This window comes from Haliaeetus albicilla, chromosome 22 (genome assembly GCF_947461875.1).
Source record: "Haliaeetus albicilla chromosome 22, bHalAlb1.1, whole genome shotgun sequence".
NCBI classification, from domain to species: domain Eukaryota; kingdom Metazoa; phylum Chordata; class Aves; order Accipitriformes; family Accipitridae; genus Haliaeetus; species Haliaeetus albicilla.
The window spans coordinates 22,250,641-22,270,555 of NC_091504.1; the positions used below are offsets into that span (position 1 = coordinate 22,250,641).

The 19,915-nt window shown below is 39.0% G+C and overlaps 1 protein-coding gene across 5 annotated transcripts in view; it reads right to left on the reverse strand.

Annotated features, from left to right (window-relative positions):
- The window catches only part of SMURF1 (SMAD specific E3 ubiquitin protein ligase 1), a 47,629-nt gene that overhangs the window by 10,122 nt on the left and 17,592 nt on the right, over positions 1 to 19,915 (reverse strand). For 2 of the 5 annotated variants that reach the window (XM_069810348.1, XM_069810347.1), the window contains exons 2-11: positions 9,943 to 9,981; positions 9,163 to 9,271; positions 8,420 to 8,553; positions 8,237 to 8,302; positions 7,283 to 7,358; positions 6,682 to 6,920; positions 5,796 to 5,880; positions 3,289 to 3,435; positions 1,798 to 2,002; positions 1,435 to 1,538 (exon numbers count right to left, since the gene is read on the reverse strand). In XM_069810348.1, coding sequence (XP_069666449.1) covers positions 1,435 to 1,538; positions 1,798 to 2,002; positions 3,289 to 3,435; positions 5,796 to 5,880; positions 6,682 to 6,920; positions 7,283 to 7,358; positions 8,237 to 8,302; positions 8,420 to 8,553; positions 9,163 to 9,271; positions 9,943 to 9,981 — 1,204 coding nt within the window. Of the gene's footprint in view, positions 1 to 1,434; positions 1,539 to 1,797; positions 2,003 to 3,288; positions 3,436 to 5,795; positions 5,881 to 6,681; positions 6,936 to 7,282; positions 7,359 to 8,236; positions 8,303 to 8,419; positions 8,554 to 9,162; positions 9,272 to 9,942; positions 10,061 to 19,915 lie in introns of those variants that run through there. The other 3 variants (XM_069810346.1, XM_069810345.1, XM_069810343.1) reach the window with 2 other exon arrangements.

The following is a 19,915-nucleotide window of genomic DNA, read 5'->3' on the forward strand; positions in this document are numbered from 1 at the left end:
ATCAACAAATTGAGTCTGAACAAGACCCACTTCCATAAAAATCTTGACTTTGTACAGAGTTCAGATATTTAGAGACTAAGACATCCACTCCTCTGCAACCTGTACAGTATAAAGAAATACTCAAAATCTGTCGTTTAAAATCAGCTCAATCACTGGAGGTCTTCAGAAAAGCTGTTTTTCTGCAAATGCTTGATGACTAGAGAAGCTCTGCTTTCAGCAGAGAGGCCAGAAGGGGCAGAGAGACCAAAAGCAATGAAAGAGGAGGTGTTAGGTAAATTCTCTCACCTCAGTAACATACAAAGACTGGAATGGAACTAAAGCTATTTCTGACCTCACAACTCACCATGACAAATACCCCTTTATTATTAAATTTGGACACCCATCCCAGGTCCAAAATATTCTGAGAACTGTCAACTTTAATGCTTAGAAGTGGAGCCATACTGATCTGAAAGAGTCTGTTACAGCAAATGAGCAATTATGAAAGCCACCAGGGCAACAGGATGTCAACAGTGGGGATACTCAAGGTTGCCTCGGGTAAGGCAGCTCAGAAAGTTCCAAATTCTTTCCTTTGTCCAGGGATGGGTTACTGAAAGACACCTAAGTGGGTGATGCAGCCTTTGTGGATCTGAGAAATTTCTCAGTGAATTTACACAATGCATCTGAGCCACCGCAAAGATAAGCATTTTAGTGATGCTACAATCAGCTCCAGAACTTCAGATCTGATGCAACCCACAGGGAATTATTATTTTTAAGAGGGAGGCAAGTCCTCTCTAAAATTTTAGCCTTTGTTTAGGATTAGTTCATCTCCACTCCTGCTCCAACAGATCAGAGGACTCTCTTGAATGTGGCTGAGATGTAACAAAAAGGAACCCCTATCGTCTTGCAATCCATTTGCTGGAAATCAGACAGGTGTATTTAACAAAACCTTTACTGTGATTTGGATTTTACTTCAGAGTCTATACGCTTCTTGAAAGACCTCACAATTTGAGCTGATCACACTTTCACTTATGAAACTGGAGCCTGTTGCTGGGATCAGCACTATCTCCAATAAGATCAATAGCCTATCCTGAACAAGCCTTTTACACTCACTGCATAATGGTGATGAAGACAGAGTACCTATGGAGAAGAGGGGAAACAGAAACACCTCAATCCCATGTTAATTCCAGTAATGTTCCCAAATACAAGGCATACCAACTCATTTAGTATGAGCCTTTGACACCAGGAGGGCGGTGGGACAACTGTTAAATCGCATGCTTCCACCTTCCAATCTACCATGATATGAAGACTGAAGCTACAACCACTACCTATAAACTAGATCACAAATAACTTACTTACACCATTAACAGGTAATCTGAAAGGGAATGATATCAGCCATGGGTCACTTTAAGAACAATTTTACAGTTAAAAAGTGTCAGACAAACCCCCAAATCTCACCTTGCTACTCCTCCATAATCCAGGCCTTCCTCTCCTCGAAATTTCACCATAAGCCTCTTTTTCAAGTCCTTTGGCCTCATCTTCATTATCTGACGGTAGGATTCCTGTATGTGTATTTTTACAAGTAGATATTTTATTTCCTTCCTATAATTAAGTCTGCTAATATGCATTACTGTAATACATAGATTGTTACTCAATTACAGAAAACATTAGTCTGTGAAGCAAATTCCAAGGACAACTCTGTAACACTTCATGGTATTCACTACCTCTCTGGTGAAGCAAACTTGCTGTAATCAAAGATGAGTTTTACTTAACTCTTGAGTGACAACAGCTGCTATTAGTAGTAGAAAGTCAATCAAATACCTCAAATATTTCCTCTCTGGATACTTCAATGCGACAGTGACCAGCCTGCGGTTGCTGAAGAGAGAGCTCATGTCTAAGAACTTTCAACTTCTGTACCAAGTCTCTTTCATATCTCTGTGCAGGCAACTCCTCACCGTCTTCTAGTGATCCCTCATTTGGAGCTGGCAGAGGCTGCTGGCTCGGCTCTTTTAGCTGGCATTGATGACTTTGAAAGAAAAGTAGAATATTTATTCTAGAAGCTTAACAATAAGGAATATGTAAAACAATGATGGAAGAACTGATTAAGCTTCTCCAAGAGGAACCTGGAGTGAAATGTGTATTCAGCTGGGTAACTTCTAGAGCATCATTACTCTACATTCAGGGACTTAAGGAATACAGATATTTACAATAAAGAGTTTTAGCATTTTTCAGCTCAGTTTTTACATAGCAATACATTGCGGAAGGCTGTGGAGCATGATCACTGAATGCTGACTGAGCAGTAATTAAAACGTTTGTGTGGTATTTCTCCCATATGGAGACAACTTTCAAGAGTATAACACGAAAACACGAAAAGAGACCTCTAATGGAACAAACAACAGCTTTATAAATGGAACTACCTAACAACCGCAATGAATTTTATTCCAGCTACATGCAAAATAAGGCTGGGGATTCTTGACACAGTAAAAATACTGCATCTATGGTTATTAAAAGAGAAAGATGTACCTGTCCCAAATAGTTGCAGCTCCATACATTCAAGTCTCCTTACCCATCAGTGCTTTATTTGGGTGGTGGAGCAATATTTTTTAGATACAGAGATTCCCCAACTGGCTTTAAGCACAGACAACTCGGATCCAGGAAAAAGTCTCATCTTGCGCTCAACAAGCACTGCCAAGCTGCTTCCAGGGTCAGTTCTGTAACAGTTCAGCTGCCTTTGCATGATGCAGAGCTTGAGCTTATTAAATCCTGCTAAACCCAAACTGGCTGTGCACAGCACCAGGTGACCAGACCCCAGCTGGCTTTATATTCCTGTTGTCTGGAGCTCAAGGGAACATGAAGCCAGTTCAGGTCTAGCATAGCTAGCACAGAACTAGAACTGCTAATCCAGACAGGCATGAGAAGACTGCTGTGGAACCACCTGGCAGTCCCTCTACCCCACATCCCAGCATTTCCAGAACTGCATATTCGCTCCAGCACAGCTTGGGGAAATTTTGTCAAACCAGCCTAAAGAGATTAGTGTTGTGCCAAAATAAGCAAGCCCTCCCTTAAATCTGAGGGCTGCAAAGCATAGTAAAAACATTTTTGAAGAGTCTCTGCCAAAAGCGTAGATAAAACCAGCACTGAGAACCAATGCTCGGACCCTGACTAGAGCATTGGTTGCATCTGTTCTCCAATATTGTTACCATGCAGTTTTTCAGCTCCTCGTGACTCCCAGACTATACTTAAAATTGGACAAAAATAAAAGATTTAAGAATCCAAACTTGACATGAACTATTTATCAGGCAAGGTTCTTACTTCATGATGTGATGTAGTCGTGGATCTGTGAATTGTGTGGTTCTGTTGTTATGATCTACAAAATATATTCTTCCTGAAACTGTACTTCTAACTTCCCAGCCTGGAGGCAAAGGTCCTAGTTCATCACAATTCACACTGTTAAGGTCTCTAAGGAGAAAAGCAAACAAAATGTTAAAGCACTTCTGAAGTTAAGATGAGACCAATTTACATTAAGGGGAGACGGGGGAATGAATTTGGTGCTCAGTGATTCTAGGCTGTCAAAGTCTTAGGAAGGAGAGAATAGCTATTTTAATGCTGTCTTTTTAGAATCCTCAATCTAAGCAGTGCAACTCCCTATGTATGTGTGGTACATGCATAGAAAGGTAAATCAGCTAAACACCTTCTGTCTTTGGAAGGCTTGGAAAGTAACAAAGCCATACAGCTTAAAAGTAACTTCAATATGCAATATCATCATTTAGGTGATGACAGGGCTTCTGGGGGCTGTAAAAGGAGGAAGAGACATTTTTTCATAGCAAAAATTTCACAGAAAAATTGCCATTAACACTAACGTGATCCACATGCAGAAAATTAAACAATTAACCAAAGGCCTCTGCACCAACCACTGTCTCCAAACACCCAGTAAGTTAAGAGGCTAAGGCAGCCAAATACTAAGATCACCTAAAAAACCCAAAAATGTCACCTCTTTAATTAGACAAGGTTAGAATCCTAACTATTTTACTGATAAATCATTGAGAGTAAGGCTTTACCAACACATTCACCCCTTTCATCCTAGATAAATTTCGGGTATCACTCTACGTGCTGCTAAAGGCAGTCACTCACTTTCAGGTAGTGTTCAAACTCAATACGTAGGATGTGCTTACACCTAGAAAATTGAAAACACTTAAGGCCCCAGCCACCTAATAGAGGAAAACACCAAGAGTGACAAGAAAAGGAAGGAAGGAAGGAAACCTGAAGATTATTTTTAGATGGAAAAGCTATTGTTAAGTAAAGTATTCTTTAGACTGCTGGCATGGATTCATCTGTTACCCAGGGTTGAAGACACGACTCTATATATTTCCTTACCTAAATCTAACTGTGCAACATCAGTATAAATGTGTAAATGGAGAGGCTTTAGAAAGGTAGAAACACTTTGTACACCAAAGGCTTCATTAGTGTCCCAGTGAGTATAAGCCAGCAGGGGGTACACAGGCAGACAGACAAGCCTTTGTTAGGCTCCTTAAAGAAGATTATGGTTGTAACCATTTGTTTCAATCAGCTGTGCATCTGAAAGTACTGTAGAGATCTGATTACATCAAGTTTTAACCTACATCTGTGCTAAATGCCAAGGTTAGGTTTTGGCACTGCAAGTTGGTAGTATGAAAGCCACCTTCAACTATAATAAGAGTGACCTGTGACTCACAAGATACTGTTGTGTCCACTTACTTTGCTGGTCCTGAAAACCTGGCTCAAAGGTTTGTTGAGAGAAGTAGCAATACCTTTCATTAGGCCAACCAGAACCACTTGAAGAAGAGACAAGGCTTTGGGTGCACAAGCCTGACATGAGTGACGTGAACGAATGAGCATTGTAATTTCTTCTTCCAGCGATATTAGCTAATCTAACATCAGCTATCTTCTCTCTCTCAACTTTATTTTTCATATCCTTCCATATACTGTGGTTTTATCAACACTTCTGCCCACACTACTTTATATCAGTTTTCTAATATCCTGTATCACATCCATGTATTATCCAGCCAGCGCAGCAGCTGAAGGAGTAACAGACTTTGTGTTTCACTCTTGAATCTGGTGCGCCGGTGGTCCAGTGAAACAGCCCAGATTCAGAGCTCCTCAAGGAAGAGCGCCAGACCTTAGTCACAAAGACCTGGATTAACTGCAGCTTAAGGTTTAAAGAAGCTTTACTAAACTAATCATGTGCAGGATTCAAATTTTCTAGCTGCAAATCATTGGTCTAAAGCATAAAAAACCCCAACACCACTTCAAGTTTAAAGATGACAAGTAATCTCTGCTTCAGTTATACCTGAGTGAGCACTATTAGAGCAAAAGTTACAAGTTCAATACTCAAGAAACAATGGTTTTAAGAAAGTCATCACTTTTTTTCTTCCATTTGCAGTCCACTGTTTTCATACAAAAAAGAAATTCAGGTAAGATTCAGATATCTGTAGCTTCACCAAAAGTCATATCGACATTTTAGGAATAATTTGTCAAATGGGAATTCCTGAAGGACTACATATTTTTTTCCCTTTCATTTTACATGATTCACAAGTAGATAACTCTCTCTTTCAAAAAGAGCAATCGTTAATGTTTGGTGAAAAGGTAACTAGAAAGATCCAAAACTATTCCTCTGCTCGTAGCTCTTCTTTTAAATTTATACAGGCCATTTAATAGATTTTTGCTTTTAAAGATTCAGCCTACTGCCATAGACACCCCCCCCCCCCCCAAAAAAAAAAATCCCAACCAAAACCAAAAAACAACCCAAACAAACCCCTGACTTTGTAACTATAAGTACATACCTTGGTATCCTAGGGTCATGCCATGTGCTAACTCCAGTCTGTGTGTGCAAAAAATAAACCTGTCCCTGTACCGTTGTTCTTTGTTCTATGAAAAGGGAAGACAGATTATTCTTAACTACAAATCTGAAAAAAATCAGAATAAACAGTTTGTTCAAAGCCATTAGCATATTATCTTTCTGTCAGAGCTAGGAGAAAGTACTTGAGCCATCATCCTGATCTCTTGCAGCATAAACTGTTTTGTCCTCAAAAGCTGTCTTCGAAAATTTACTTGACTACACATTTCTGTGCTCTTTTTGAAACTCACAAATCCATGCACCAGTATGTTTTAGTTTGCATTTTTATTTTTAGATTTCGAGACAACCCAAACCCCCAAACTGGATTTCTTTACTCCTAAATTTGGTGTGCTCTTTTCTGAGATTTAAATTCTCCTTAATCTCACCCTCCCTAATCTTCTGTACTACTGGCTTCTTTGTTGCTTTTATATATTCCTGATCTTTTCTCAAATGTGGGCTCAAACCTACACAACATGCCAAGGGGGAAGGAAAAAATAGCATTACTGCTCTAGTTTAAAGAGCTCTTTACATTCGTTCTCCCTAGATACACAGCCAAGATTAGCAGTGAATTTTCTGTAACAGCATCATACCACAACCTCATGTTTAATTTACCATCAACCCCTCAGTGTATCCTGGCGTAGCCAACTGCTAATTAGCCAATCTCAAACTCCCATCTGCACTGCTTAGTTCCTTTTCCAAAATACAGACCATTAGATGCACGTGGATGCTGCATGTTCTAACAGGTAAACCACATCTATATATTAAAATGGGAGAATTTTTCTCTGAAGTCTTTTGAAAAGAACTTCAATTTTATAGTTCTGGAAAACTCTTACCGTAGCCTTCTGGTAGGTCAGGCGACTGGTGACCATGCGGTCTGTTCTGAGGTGTTTGTACATGACCTCTGACTTCAGGAGTCCGAAGTCGCTGTGCCTGAAGCCTCTGATCTTGACTGGGAGACTCTACGAAGCGACAGTTGCCTCCCCCAGCAGCCCCCGTAGTGTCTGTATACGGTGCTGGTTCTTCCATAAAACAGCTCAGCGGCCTTCCCGGCCCGGAATCTTCATAAACCGGTCTGAAAATGGGGAAACTTCAAGAGTTTCCATCACAAGAGAAGTGAATGCAGAAATAACTGTTTCTCTCTCTCTCCCTCCGTTACTTCAAGTACTGCAACTTTTAACCCAAGATATGCCACTTTCTTAATGGTTTTATCCCCCACATTTCCCATGGAAGTGCCAGAAGCACTGGTAACAAAAAATATCAAGTCCTATCCAGTTGAGCTTATTTTCTTCAAGTATCCAGCTACAACCTTACTACCTGATATGTATTCCCAGACAATATATTAGTCACACTGATATTTAATATTTTTAGTGTTAATTACATTCTTTCCACATATAAACTATTCTTCTAATTAAGTGTAAAGAAAACAGTCCTTACCCTTCATTCTCCAAAAGCCCTCTACAGTCTACTACAGAACCTCCTGTGCCTATTCTGTCCCGTGTCTGTAAACTGACTGAAATAAAAAAAACAAAACACAAGTTAATAATAAAAGAACAACTGTTCCCTTAAAAACAACATAAAGACAAAACCCCCACATTTTTACAGGGTAAAAATTAAGGAGAACTATATCCTACACACAAGAGCACACCACTTACCAAAACTCCTTCTATAACCCTAAAGCATTACTGATTTTTTTAAAAAGGGAGAAGCAAAACCAGAGGCATCACCCCCTCAAAACTTAAGCTGAGCCTATTTCTGTAAATATCAAACATGTCAGGTTCTACATCTGCGTTTCACGAGGATCCAGAAAGCTAAGCTGGAAAGAAATTACTCACCACTAGATGTCAACATTACAGTGAAAATTTGGGGTTTGCCGAATACATTACCGTATCAATGAAAAGCTTGGGTTGGGTGGGGGGCAGCAGAAGGTAGTAAAATGGGGTAAATTAGCCATAAAACTAGCACTGACTTGTTGAAATTTGAAAATCGGTTACATGAGTCAAAGGTATTAAAACAGCAGTTTGCAAAATTTCTTTAACTCCTCCAGATCCTCTTTTCCAGGTAAAATTCTCTTTGCCTGTCACCTTGGTCCAAATGCAATCAGTTTCACAGTAACATTTACCCTTCCGGAACTGCATTAGAAACCTTACCAGATGCATTCCCTCTTTTTAATATTGTTTCCCGTTATCAACTGAGAGAAAACAAACTCCTACAGAGCAGTACAATGAAAATTTTCAGGTTATGTAATTTAATCCCATTAAAGTCAGAAGAAACAACACAGAAAAGGCACAGAAGCAATAATGACTACAGGTTTGTTTTTTTTTAATACAACATTTGTCCAGATAGTGTATTTACTCAAGAAGATGAACATTTAGCTGAGAGGATTCTTACCCACTATTTGGCCTCGTACAGCATCGGTATCTGTGGGATTTAGTTTGCATAGATCCAAACGCTGGTCTGCAAATGAGAAAAGGGAAGATTAACTAAACACCAGGGGTGGGTGGGAATACTATTCACTACTCAGATACAAGGCACTGAAGGTTCTTGATTGCACCAGATAGAAATTGCTCTTACATCCAGTATCTTTTAGCCTGCTGATGGCATTGGAGAGGAGTCGGACACACCCCAGGAAGCCAGCTCCCTGTTTCTTGTGGATTTTTTTATGGTTCCATACACTGATGGTTATGGAATCTGTCTTCCCAACATATCTAGAAAAATATATATTAGAAGAGTAATTATAGAAAAAATAACCTCTTTTTACTCCACAGAATTTATGCTTTATTTGGTACAAATTCTGATACATTTTAGTGCATTGGTATGCTGCTTTATTATCAATACAGAAGTGCTTAAGCCTGAAATGGTGTTATTAATGAATTACTGCACTGATTTCACACAACATGTTAAATTGTTACTGCTGCAGCATGAATTAAACTACAGACAGCCTCATTAAAAGCTATGCAACAAGCTGATTAATGTACAAAACTTTTAAAATTTATGTTTCTAATACTTTGAAAAAAATAAATCACTACAACAAGGACAATCTTTTGTAAAAGCTGGGCTGCACTGCTCCAATAGAGCTTACTCTAAGCAGTTGTGCTGTGTACCTGACACACAAATATTTCCAAATTCAAATGCCTAAAAGCAAAGTACCACTCCTTTATTAACAGGTAATTTCTTGTTGCAAAAAATCAGTCCTCCGCAGCAACTGTGACTCTTCTTGCTAATACAAAGTGAAGCTGCAGTGCCAACAACTTGCATTCTCTTTACTAGATAAATCCCTGGAATATTTTTTACTTATGACTTTATCAACAACTCACAGATCATAATGCTGGTTCCATTTGGGGTCCAGTGTGTTCTTCACAGTGTCAGTTGAATGGCACTGACCTGACCCATCAACAACTATTTTTGCAAATGGGTCAGGAAGTCCTGTAGAAGGGAAAAGGTGCTATGAAACATAATACTTTTTAGATTGTTTCTTCCAATAGAATGCTATCATGAGCTCCCACTTGTGTTCCGCCCCCTGTCAAGAAAGGAAAGTTGCCACTATCCTAAAACTATTTTAGTAAATCCAAAATAGGGAATTGAGTTCCTAATTAGATAATGTACTTTTGTCATACAGATTGGTATCTGCCATAAATTGTTAAATTTTTTAGAAAACAAAAGGTTAAACGCGCTTAATTTAACAGTGCTTAAGTAACCCATGCATACTGATAAGTAGTCATTCTTATTCAGTCCCTAACATAATATGGAGACTGCAGCACTGGGATATCTTACTCTACCCTTGGCACTCTTTACAAATAAAGCCCCCTTTGAGATTGATGCTCTTGGTATCCCACAACACAGAATTATAAGCAGCAACCTGCCTGCGGTGTCATCAGCCAGACTTTCAACCAGAATTTGAGAGTCCTTGGTCTTTCTAACCCTAGAGTCTATGCTATCTAAATACAGTACAGGGTAACGTGTACTCATGTAGTAATGCAATGCTACTGCAAGAATGGAACGACAGAACAAATGGATGAGCTACGACAGTAATGCACAATCCACAAATAAATCTGATTAATCAAGAGCAGAAAGTTATACAATTAGGGCATACTTACTGAAGAAATCTTTCTTTGCAAGATTCTTGGCACATAATACTGCAAAACAAAATATCAGATAAAGAAATCTTAAAACCATAAAAAAAACCTTTCCAGCAATCATACCAGCTGCAATACTACCTGATCATAATTCATAAAAAACCCAGCCAAATATTAAATGTGAGCATTGTTTTCATTAGATAAAAATTCACATAAAGAGAAAAATTCCTTTGCTGCTTTTGTTCTATTGTTACAATACACAGAAGATTTAATGAACGTCCCTCTGTGTTAAAACCTCCTAATTTTCTATACCACATACTTACACAAATGCTAAGCCAGATTTTTTTTGTTGTTGTTTCAGAACCCACCCATTTTAGAATAAGGACTAAGCAGTTTCTGAACCAAGAACAGTTATGGGGCTCCTGGATGAGACCTCTATGCTAAGTCCCATCAAACACAGTGCAACCTCCTGCTCTTTGCACACAAAAGGTACACAACACATCGTAAAACAAAACATAGGAGGTATGCTATAACAGCATAAGCAGTCTGCAAATACAAAAAGGGTTTGTGGTAAGTATGACAGGACCTCACTCAAGAGAAAAAAAAATATACCAGAAAAAAAATTGCATCAAGATGTTTTCCTTTGAAAGGGCCACAAATTAGACATCATTTTCCCCTTTCCAATTCTACTAAATAGCACAGTAGTTTAAGCAAAAATTAGATCAGGAAACTCACATCAATCTCCATTTCTACGAGGTCTATTACCAGCTACAATAAGGACTTCAATAAGGACTGCTGAGTATGATCTCAGCAATCCAAATTGTTCAGTATCCATTAAACTCTTATAACAGGCCAGGAAAAATAACTACAGAGCCAAAGATGAAAACATTAGAGCTCTAACTTATCTAAAACTAGGATCCAAGAAAGGAAGATAACTATAAAAGACCTAACTATTTTTGAGGTAGTCTGTTTCCTACCCAGTTCTGATCTTTCAGCATGAGAATGAATGCTCAGAAGATACTCAAATGGCCATTTCCCCTGGTACAGACCATTTCTCCTCCTCATCTCCATCACACCTTACTCCTGACTTACTTACACTCAGCCTCACCTTAACCCTATACTGGGGAAAGTGAAGATGCGGTAGCAAAGATATGGCAATTTTTTTTCTTTTTTTAAACACTTCTAGGAGAATTCCACCTCACAACTCCAGAGCAATGTTCCCCACCTAACAGCTAGCAGAATAAAAACTGCCTCACCTCACATCAAGCAAACGGACCAAAGTTGTCCACTCTTTAACCCAGATGTTCATGGAAAAAAATACACAAATCCTCTGTCTTAGTAATAATTAAAGCAGCCACATCAGGAAACTATTTTTAGAATGGATTAAAAATTACTTATTTCTTACATTGGCAAACTGCATAATCAGAGAAAGCTTCTCTTGTATTTTTTTTAAACAGCTGACCAAAAAAGAGAAGTCTGCAGGACTATGGCAATTCAATTTGAAACAAAACAGGATTACAGAACTGTCATCCGCTGTTCTATGGAAGCACGACAGGGCAACCTTTAATTTCCTCTTCCTGTTGCGAGTGCTTCAGAAATAAAAAATACCAGAAAAACAGGGAATAAGTACAGGTAAAATCAGAACTTGTATGTTCTGGTACTAGCGAAAATGACTTTTAAAGCTCTTGTGAGTGGTGGAGCTTTTCTTTTTTTAAAATCAAATAAGTCATTTTACTTCCCCATCCCCAATTTTAAGAACACATTGAGCTGGAAAAGTATGCCATCTGTAACTATCTGCATATAGTCTGACTATATAATTATTACCTTTATTCTATATTTCAGGTGTGCTTTCTAGAGCTAACTAGCAGCATGAGTTTCTAAAGCTATTATTGAAGAATTATATTTTTTCATTTAACTCTTCTGCCTCTGCCACAGGCTTTCGGTTTACAGTAGATGAGCGCAGCTGCCAATTTTCCAGTTGCAGCCTGTGAAACCCTCAATTTTAGGTTGCAAAAATCATTACTCTTTCTTGTAAGAAAAATATTGGCACAACAGCTAATAGCCGAAATAAACCTTTATGGAGCAATCTCCAGAATAAGGCTGCCCGAGATGGGCCATTGGCTCTGTTCCACTATGTGCATATTAAACCCACTAGAGCAAAAAGATATTGTCAAGTGCTCTATCACTTAAAAGCCATAGATTTCTAAATTCCAGTAAAGAAACAGGTGACAAAGGTCAGCAACGGGAGACTTGGACGTGAAACCATGCCGTCGGCAGAGCAGACTGCCCCTCCCTGCTCTGTAAAGCTGGGTATACGCCAGATTTGCTTCTTAAATGCATTGTCTCCAACAGGACTTCAGCAAGACTGCTAGCAGGATCTGACCGCTGCTACTTCAAGCCCCAAACCTGTGAACTTGGATAGATTTAGCTACAAAGGCTTAAAAAGTTATCAATTTTATCCCTGCATCAGAGTCGGTGGAGGAGAATGGGATGGATACTTATCTGCAAACCAGGCAACTGAGACACACTTTGCACAAGCTTTGCACAACCCTCCCTTTTCCTACTTTCCATCTTTTCCAAAGTGCTTTTTCTTTTCGTTTTTCTTTTTAAACAAGAAAGGTTTAGGGCTTGTCAGCAGGAGCAATCTCCCCACATTTGCTGCAATGTTACAGAAGGTACTAATTCTCCTGACTTGGGCATTTACATTCTGCCTTCTCAAAGTCAACCGACTTGTTTCAGCTTGACATAGTATTTGTTTATACTCCGCTCTGGATTGCTGCGCAGCACTGAAGAACTATTTTTTTTTAATACAACAGATCCCAAACAACACTGAAACAATGTCTTTACATCTAGATTATAATATTTATAAAGGGATGGGAATGTTTTTTTAAGTACCTGACATTATTGAGATAATTTCAAAGGCCAAATTAGCCAGCTGGGTAAAGTACTAGTGTGAAAGCATATTTGGCAGGAGGTGAAGAAAGGACGAGCCTTATACAAAGTGAGTATTCACCCTGGGGATGTCTTCAATGCAGATGTAACTTGAGCGAGTTGAGCGGTTCCTCTGCCAGCCCCCGGTTGTCCACCCTGCTTCCAAAGCAGAAATGAATCATCTGCTGTGGTTCAGGAGGTGCCGCAGGAGCAAGCTACAGACGGGTGTAGTAAGGCAGGCACAAAGTGGCACCAATGTCTGAACAACCCAGCCGAGAATTGCATCAGAAAGCTGCTGCTTCATCACCGAGACACCTATCTCTGCAGCAAGACCAGCATTTTCAGAAAGGAGCCAGAGAAAGACAGCCTGGGTGAGGAACCATTTCAAACATCCCCAAGTAAACAGACCCAGCCTACAAAATCAAAGCCTTCGTGGCCAAGTTCTTCCCTCTGAATTGTCAGCGCTCAAAGAATGGCTGCTAGTCTGCAAGAGAGTCCTCACATTGCTGTCTCTGCATCAACACCGGATTTATTCACATACACCATACCCCATCCCATAGCACGCTGCTGAGACGCTACAACGATTTTCAGCTGCATGGTGCTAATATGCTACAACTGTTTTCAGCTGCACAGTGTAAAAACTAGGTAGGCATGTTTTGAGACCTAGGGGAAAAAGAAGGGGGGGGGGGGAGGAAAAAAAAAAAAAAAAGGTAAGCAATGAAAATATTACGTAGGTCCCAGCCTGTACCAATGCAAAATAGCAGGCAAATTTGCACCTGGGACTGCATTCATTCACACTTTGTGAGTTAGAGGTAAGAGCCTCCTTGCTCAAATCAAGGACTTTTACACATGGATAGGATCTGAGCTAACGATGGCCTTCAATTTAGTACTCAGGTTAATTCTGAAGACAAGACAAATCAGCAGTACGTCCACATCTTCCTTAGGAAAGGAGGGGGGGAAGGTCATACTGAACGATGCTAGCAAATACACCTTTCAGCCATCTTTGGCCTTCCCTTTGATATTCCAGGTTAATCATTTGTGCTTGTGCAAACAGGCAGCTAGATTCCAGGATACATTCGTTTTGTTTTCTGACAGAAGATAAACACAGGCCAGCAGGCTGATGACGTAGAAAGGACTTTACTTAATATTTACTTCTGTGTAGACCATCTTTAATCATAGAGATATGTAGCATAATCATTAAAAGCATTACAGGTTGGTTGGTTTGTTTTAAGATATAAGCAAGAAGCAAAGAACAATGAGGCTTTGGAGGAGAGGGGAATAAAGATCTTGACATAAAATGAAACCAAAATTACTGCATACCACTGAAAAATAAAAAAGGCCGCAAAACAGGTCAAATTTGATGCATCCAAGTAATGGAAATATCTCTGCTAATGCTTCAAAGTCTGCCTAGCTTTTGACTTGTGAAGCTGGTAAGCTGTGTTGGAGGTAGGGTTGCTTCAGCTCTACTGTATGACACCAGGACAGCCCCCTCTGCACGCCAGCTTACACGCTGGTTTCTACAGCAAAAATCCTGCCATTCTGAAAAATAGTTTTCAGAAGGCTGCACGGCAAAAATAATGTGCTTGAAGTGTAAAAAAGCCTCCAAAAAGAAGAAAAAAGCAAACATCAGCTATTTACCACATACTGCTCTAACACCCCAAAGCGCTGTGACCCACAATTAAAATCTTTGCTGAATCTGTTATGTGGAATCATGTCTCATCCAAAGGGTTTGGTGTATTTTGTGGAAAATACCCCGAATACCACAAGCCAGCTCTCCTGAACCGCCTTTATGAATGACTCTGCTTACCGCTCCTATTCTCTGCACATAACTTTAAATGAGACTTCACTGCAGATAAATGTCTATTTTTATTTCTACTACTAGGCAACCCATGAAGATTTTAAGTGTTCTGCTTTTTTTTAAGGGTAATGATCATTTTTATTTGGTAGGGTACAAGAGAAAGGGCTTATTGGGGAAGGAAAGATGGCTGAAGGCACCAAGTGTGTAAAAATGCAGTTTCTTTACAGCTAGCTGAAATATACCACTTTCACAATTCACAAATTGGAGTTTAAATTGTCACCACAAAGGCCAAGGTTTCTATTCTAGTCCTTTTTTTGTTTGCTTTAGGAATACTTTTGGTCTTTCTCTTCGTCTGCTTGAGACTGAAATGCATAAATCCAGACTGCTTTAACTTCTCAGTAACCAAATCTGAATCACTGCAGCGCCTAGCATGCAGAGAAAAGACAAACAAAACTGAAGTCTTCCGTTACATTTCCCAAATAAACCAATTAGCTGTACAGAACTAATTTTATACCGACGTGTACATTGAGTGGCCTTCACTAACAATCTTAGCATTATGATGCCAATGAGATTTGCAAGCTGACATGTAAGGCAACGAAAAAAACACTGAGACCCCTCAGGCTTCAGGACCAGCGTCCATCTTGCCCTGACATTGGAAGACTCTGCCTGAACTCATGCTAAAACAGACCTTGACTACCAGATTAAAGCAGTGCTTCATTAAAAAACCTCAATTCTCAAAGAGCTGCTAGATTTGATACACGAAGCCTTTTTGTGGCCCTTTTGTGTAGGCTGCAGTAAAAATCAAAGCCTCTTTTCAAGGCATGCTTTCCTCGTGGGTTGGAACTTGGCTTCATGTAGCCAGTTGCAAACACTAGACAACTTTGAAGAGATCTTCAAAAAACCACACACCCAGAAAAAGCCATTTTTATTAGTCCATTAACATGTCATTAAAGTATCTACTTAGCCAGGAATCAAAATTCCGTCCTACCTAAGCAGAAACCAGTCACGAACAAGAGTCAGTCCTCGTAGTGCAAACAATACCAAGTTGACAGAACAGAAGAGTTTCATCTCCAGGATTCCTAAGAATTACTCAAACTGAAAAATCCTCCTGGGCACTGACCAACAGTAAGTCTTCATATACACACCAGCAAGGGCTGATTTAGCTCGCAGTAACACAAGTCATTAAAAACCAGCACAGGACTATTGGAAGAACAAGACTCATTAAATTCCCAGTTAACCGAGACCATGTGCAACACAAAACCAGTAAAGCAAGTTTAAGAATGAACTGACTGAGATGTAAAACTTGGAGAAACACTAAGACTTATGGAATAGGTTCAAGAACTTTGCAGGGATGAAAAAGGGAGATCAATAGGAAGCTGAATGAATGCTGATGTACAGAATCAGAGAAAGGCACACAAATCAGAGAGGTGGAAATAAGCATTATCCAATTATCCCTCATACTAACTGTTCTTTCTCTTCTTCCCCCTCTGCTCACCCATAACAAATGCCTGATATAAAGGCTACCTCCCAGATTAAATCTTTCATTAAATCCTAGCTATTACATCAGTTTTCTTATGACTCTGCTATGCCTTCCTCTAATCCAGGCCAAGAACCTTCTCATATTCTCTATATAGTCTCCTATTTCCTAGGTAGACATAAAACCCAAGCATCCCCGACTGCTTGAGTCTTACAGACATGCCCTCAGCCCAGCCTCAGCTCCAAAAGCAGAAGCTGCCCATGGGATTTATTTGCCCCATGGTACGTGGGGCAAATTCCAGCTACATTAAGTTCCTATTTCTCACTCAAATTGTACCTCCAGGGGCTTTTTTTTTTTTAAGTTTATTTTTTAGGGCAAACATTTCATAAACTTCTGCTTCACCACCTTCAGTTATTTACTCTTCTTGGCTCTGCAGTGACTGCAAAGCTGTAAAGAATACAGCCAGAGATGCTGGGGCAAGAGTGAGACCGTAACTGATGAAGACTCCTCTGTCATCAAGAAGATGCCCTTGAAGCACTGTCCTCCCTCACATCCTTGCACCTTTTCTTTGCAGACTGTCTCCCAACACGTTCAAAGCACAACCACTTTCTTTGACAACTGGAATTCAAGAGGTAAGTCAATTATTACTATTGCCATTTTACACTCTCAAAAACACCCTATCAATTACACAGTCTTACCAGAGAAATGTTAACAGAACATAAAGTCATTTATATTGACTGTATGGTTTTTAAAACTCAGTCCTCCACCCCCACCAACACATCTGCCAGAACCACAACCAAGTGGAATAATAATTTTGTAGAGAGAGAGGGATTTACCAAATTCAGTCAAGTTTTTCCTTTGTTAAAGTGTCCAAAAATGGTCTCCCAACTCTCTGAAAACAGAGTATACACTCAGGCTTCAGCTATAGTATCAGGTTCTCTATACGCTAGTAAGAAATAGAAATATCTGGAAAGAACTCAAAATTTCTGCTAAAACTACACAGAATAGTATCTTGTTCTCAGGGCAAATACAATCCCTCAGCTGACAGTGAAACAAAACAATTTCAATGACAAAATTCCTACTGGAAATACAAAATGGCATTTTACATTTACTCTACACTTCATTGTGCAAGTTATAGTTACTGGGGTCAACACAATTCTGGATTTCTTCCCTTACATCTCTTGTATCTCTAACGACGTGCACTTGCATTGAATAATTCATATTTTCAAGCAAGTCGTGTCTATCAAGATAGGCTTATCTGCACAGCTTGCACATACTTGTGTTCACATTTTGTGCTGTGCGACATCATCACCATAATAAAAACACACCACAAAACTATGTGGCTCAATTTTCTTAAATTACATTAAAACTAAGGAATAAATCTACACTGAAGTCTTAATACTCAGCTTTTATAGTTACCCAAGCACTGAAAAAGCATCTGGAAAAAAATTCCTAAAGCATGAAAAACATGTTCCTCCACCCACATGCACTCATAACTCAGATTCCAAACTGAATTTTACTAAGATTGCCAAAAATATTTTGCACTTTTAACACTTGGAGTTTTCAAAGCACCTTTTTCAAATCTCTACAAATGTCAACACCTAACAGGACCATATACTCAATCTAACATTGCTCACAACAGGTTCCAGGCAGAGCTGGGGATCAAACTCAAACCTAGCCCTTCTCCCATACTCCCAGTAAACAAAAGGCCCTTTCTAGAAATACCGTCCAATTGTTCAGACATATAGATTTGTTTCCCTGCAAAATGCTAGACAAACAATAGTGAATTACTAATCAAATATAGAAAAAAACCCCACCCAAACACTCTAGATATTACTTCGGCAGAAATTACACATAGTTGACACTCCTGTAACAGAGAATGAGAGCCCCTGTGCAGCACAGTCTACTGCTCAGTCAGCATTTAATTTAGGTGTGTTTCATATAACGTGTCTCTGATCTCCACTTTCATAAGTTACATGTATAAAGCGTTAAACACCTTATTTTCATTACCAAAAAGAAGCTTATAAGGACTCTCCCGTGCAGCTGATCATTTGCTTACTAATTCAGTACATAAAAGGCTTTTCCAATAAATATTAAGTTCACTATAAACCACAGAAATTTAGATTCCCCTTCTTCCCAGATATTCTCTATGGGGCTACCCACACCACTACTACAACTATATGTTTTATAACCAGTTTGTGAGACTCAAGTTACAAGTACATTTCTGTATTAACAGCAGCTTTTCTTCCCCCACAAAACATCATCCAATTAATGGACTTGGAGCTTTTACAAGACATTAATTTCCTAAGTCCGTGAGGAAAACCTGCACAACTGCTCTCTGCTGCTTTATAAAGGAGGAAAAAGTACAGGACGAGAGACCAAAACCAGAAGCAACACATTTGTGGATGCTTACCATATACCTAGAATTAGTAGAAAGCCCAAGCAATCAGACCAATTAAAACAGATCCAGCCTTGGGTCCTGTCCATGGAGCAAAACATTTTTGAAATTATAGGAACAGAACACACAGCTTTTGTACTTTCTAACCCAGTATTATCTCCAGCTCTCTTCATATACATATTGTCTTGCCTCAAAATAATCTGCTTGTTTTGCAGAAAGCAGAAAAAAAAGACTGACCTGCCACTGCAAACATGTAAAACCTGTGAAAGCAGAAACCTCAGTATTGAAAATCCTGGCAAAGGTTGACTAGATACAGCCAAGCAATTTTTCAATAGAAACACTGAATTTCTGTCAAACAGTAAAAAGTCTAAAACTTCCAAGCTAAAGCAAAGCAGATTTTTCAGTTGAATACCTAAAACATATGGTTTGTATCTCCAAAGAGTGGCTGGTATTTACATCCCTTCACATACAGGTAGTGTCAATATTTCAACAAAGCAATTTCAATGTTAAACACGATTGTAAAGGAGGAAAAACAAATGCAATTTAACACATCTCAATTTAAGAACTGAGATTTGTTTTTCCAGAACCAGTATTTCACTTCTTTGATATCTTACTGCAATTAAATAAGGTACAAAATCAACTTTATAGGAACAAAAGTTTCCAATGGGGACATTTTAATAAACAGTACAAAATTAATGTCTGGTTTTCATCAAGCTCTAAGTAGATTGCTTAAAAGCAAGAACATTGTTATTTAAAAAATGAATGGCGTTAAGTTATGTGTAAGTTGTAAACTATGTAAACTATTAGTTCATCCCATGAGGGCTTAAATGTATCAGTAGAAGAGTTTTAGTTAAACAACTCACATGGAACATTGCCTTAAAGCTAAATATACAGGTTTGGCTCTGGCCAAAGTAGGACTGCTCAACTCAGTGTTAAACTAAAGCTGCACTGTGAACCAAGAACAGGAAGCTGGCAAGAGAATTGCTTAGGTGACCTAGGACACTGCTGATCTTGAAATTAACTGCCAGCAAAATGGGGAAAAAAAATCTTTAAAAATATTGAAAATAAGAAACAACATGTTTTGCCAGAGTAATTTTTAGAAGTTGCAGTTAAATGTATAAAACACTGATGACCACCACGGTGGTCACAATATTCACGAATCCATGTTTTCGTTCATTCTGAAACATTCAAGTGAAGAATCTCCAATACAGAAATTCCACAAGAAAAAGAAATTTAGCCTATAGAATATTAGGTACATAAAAAGAACAAGCCTCAAGAAAAACAGTGCACTGGGTTTAAGTTGTTTTGGTAAAACTCAGACACATTTTGCATTTAATAACTGGACAATCTTATAACATGCAGTTGCTAGAAATGTACTGTAAAGAGTAGC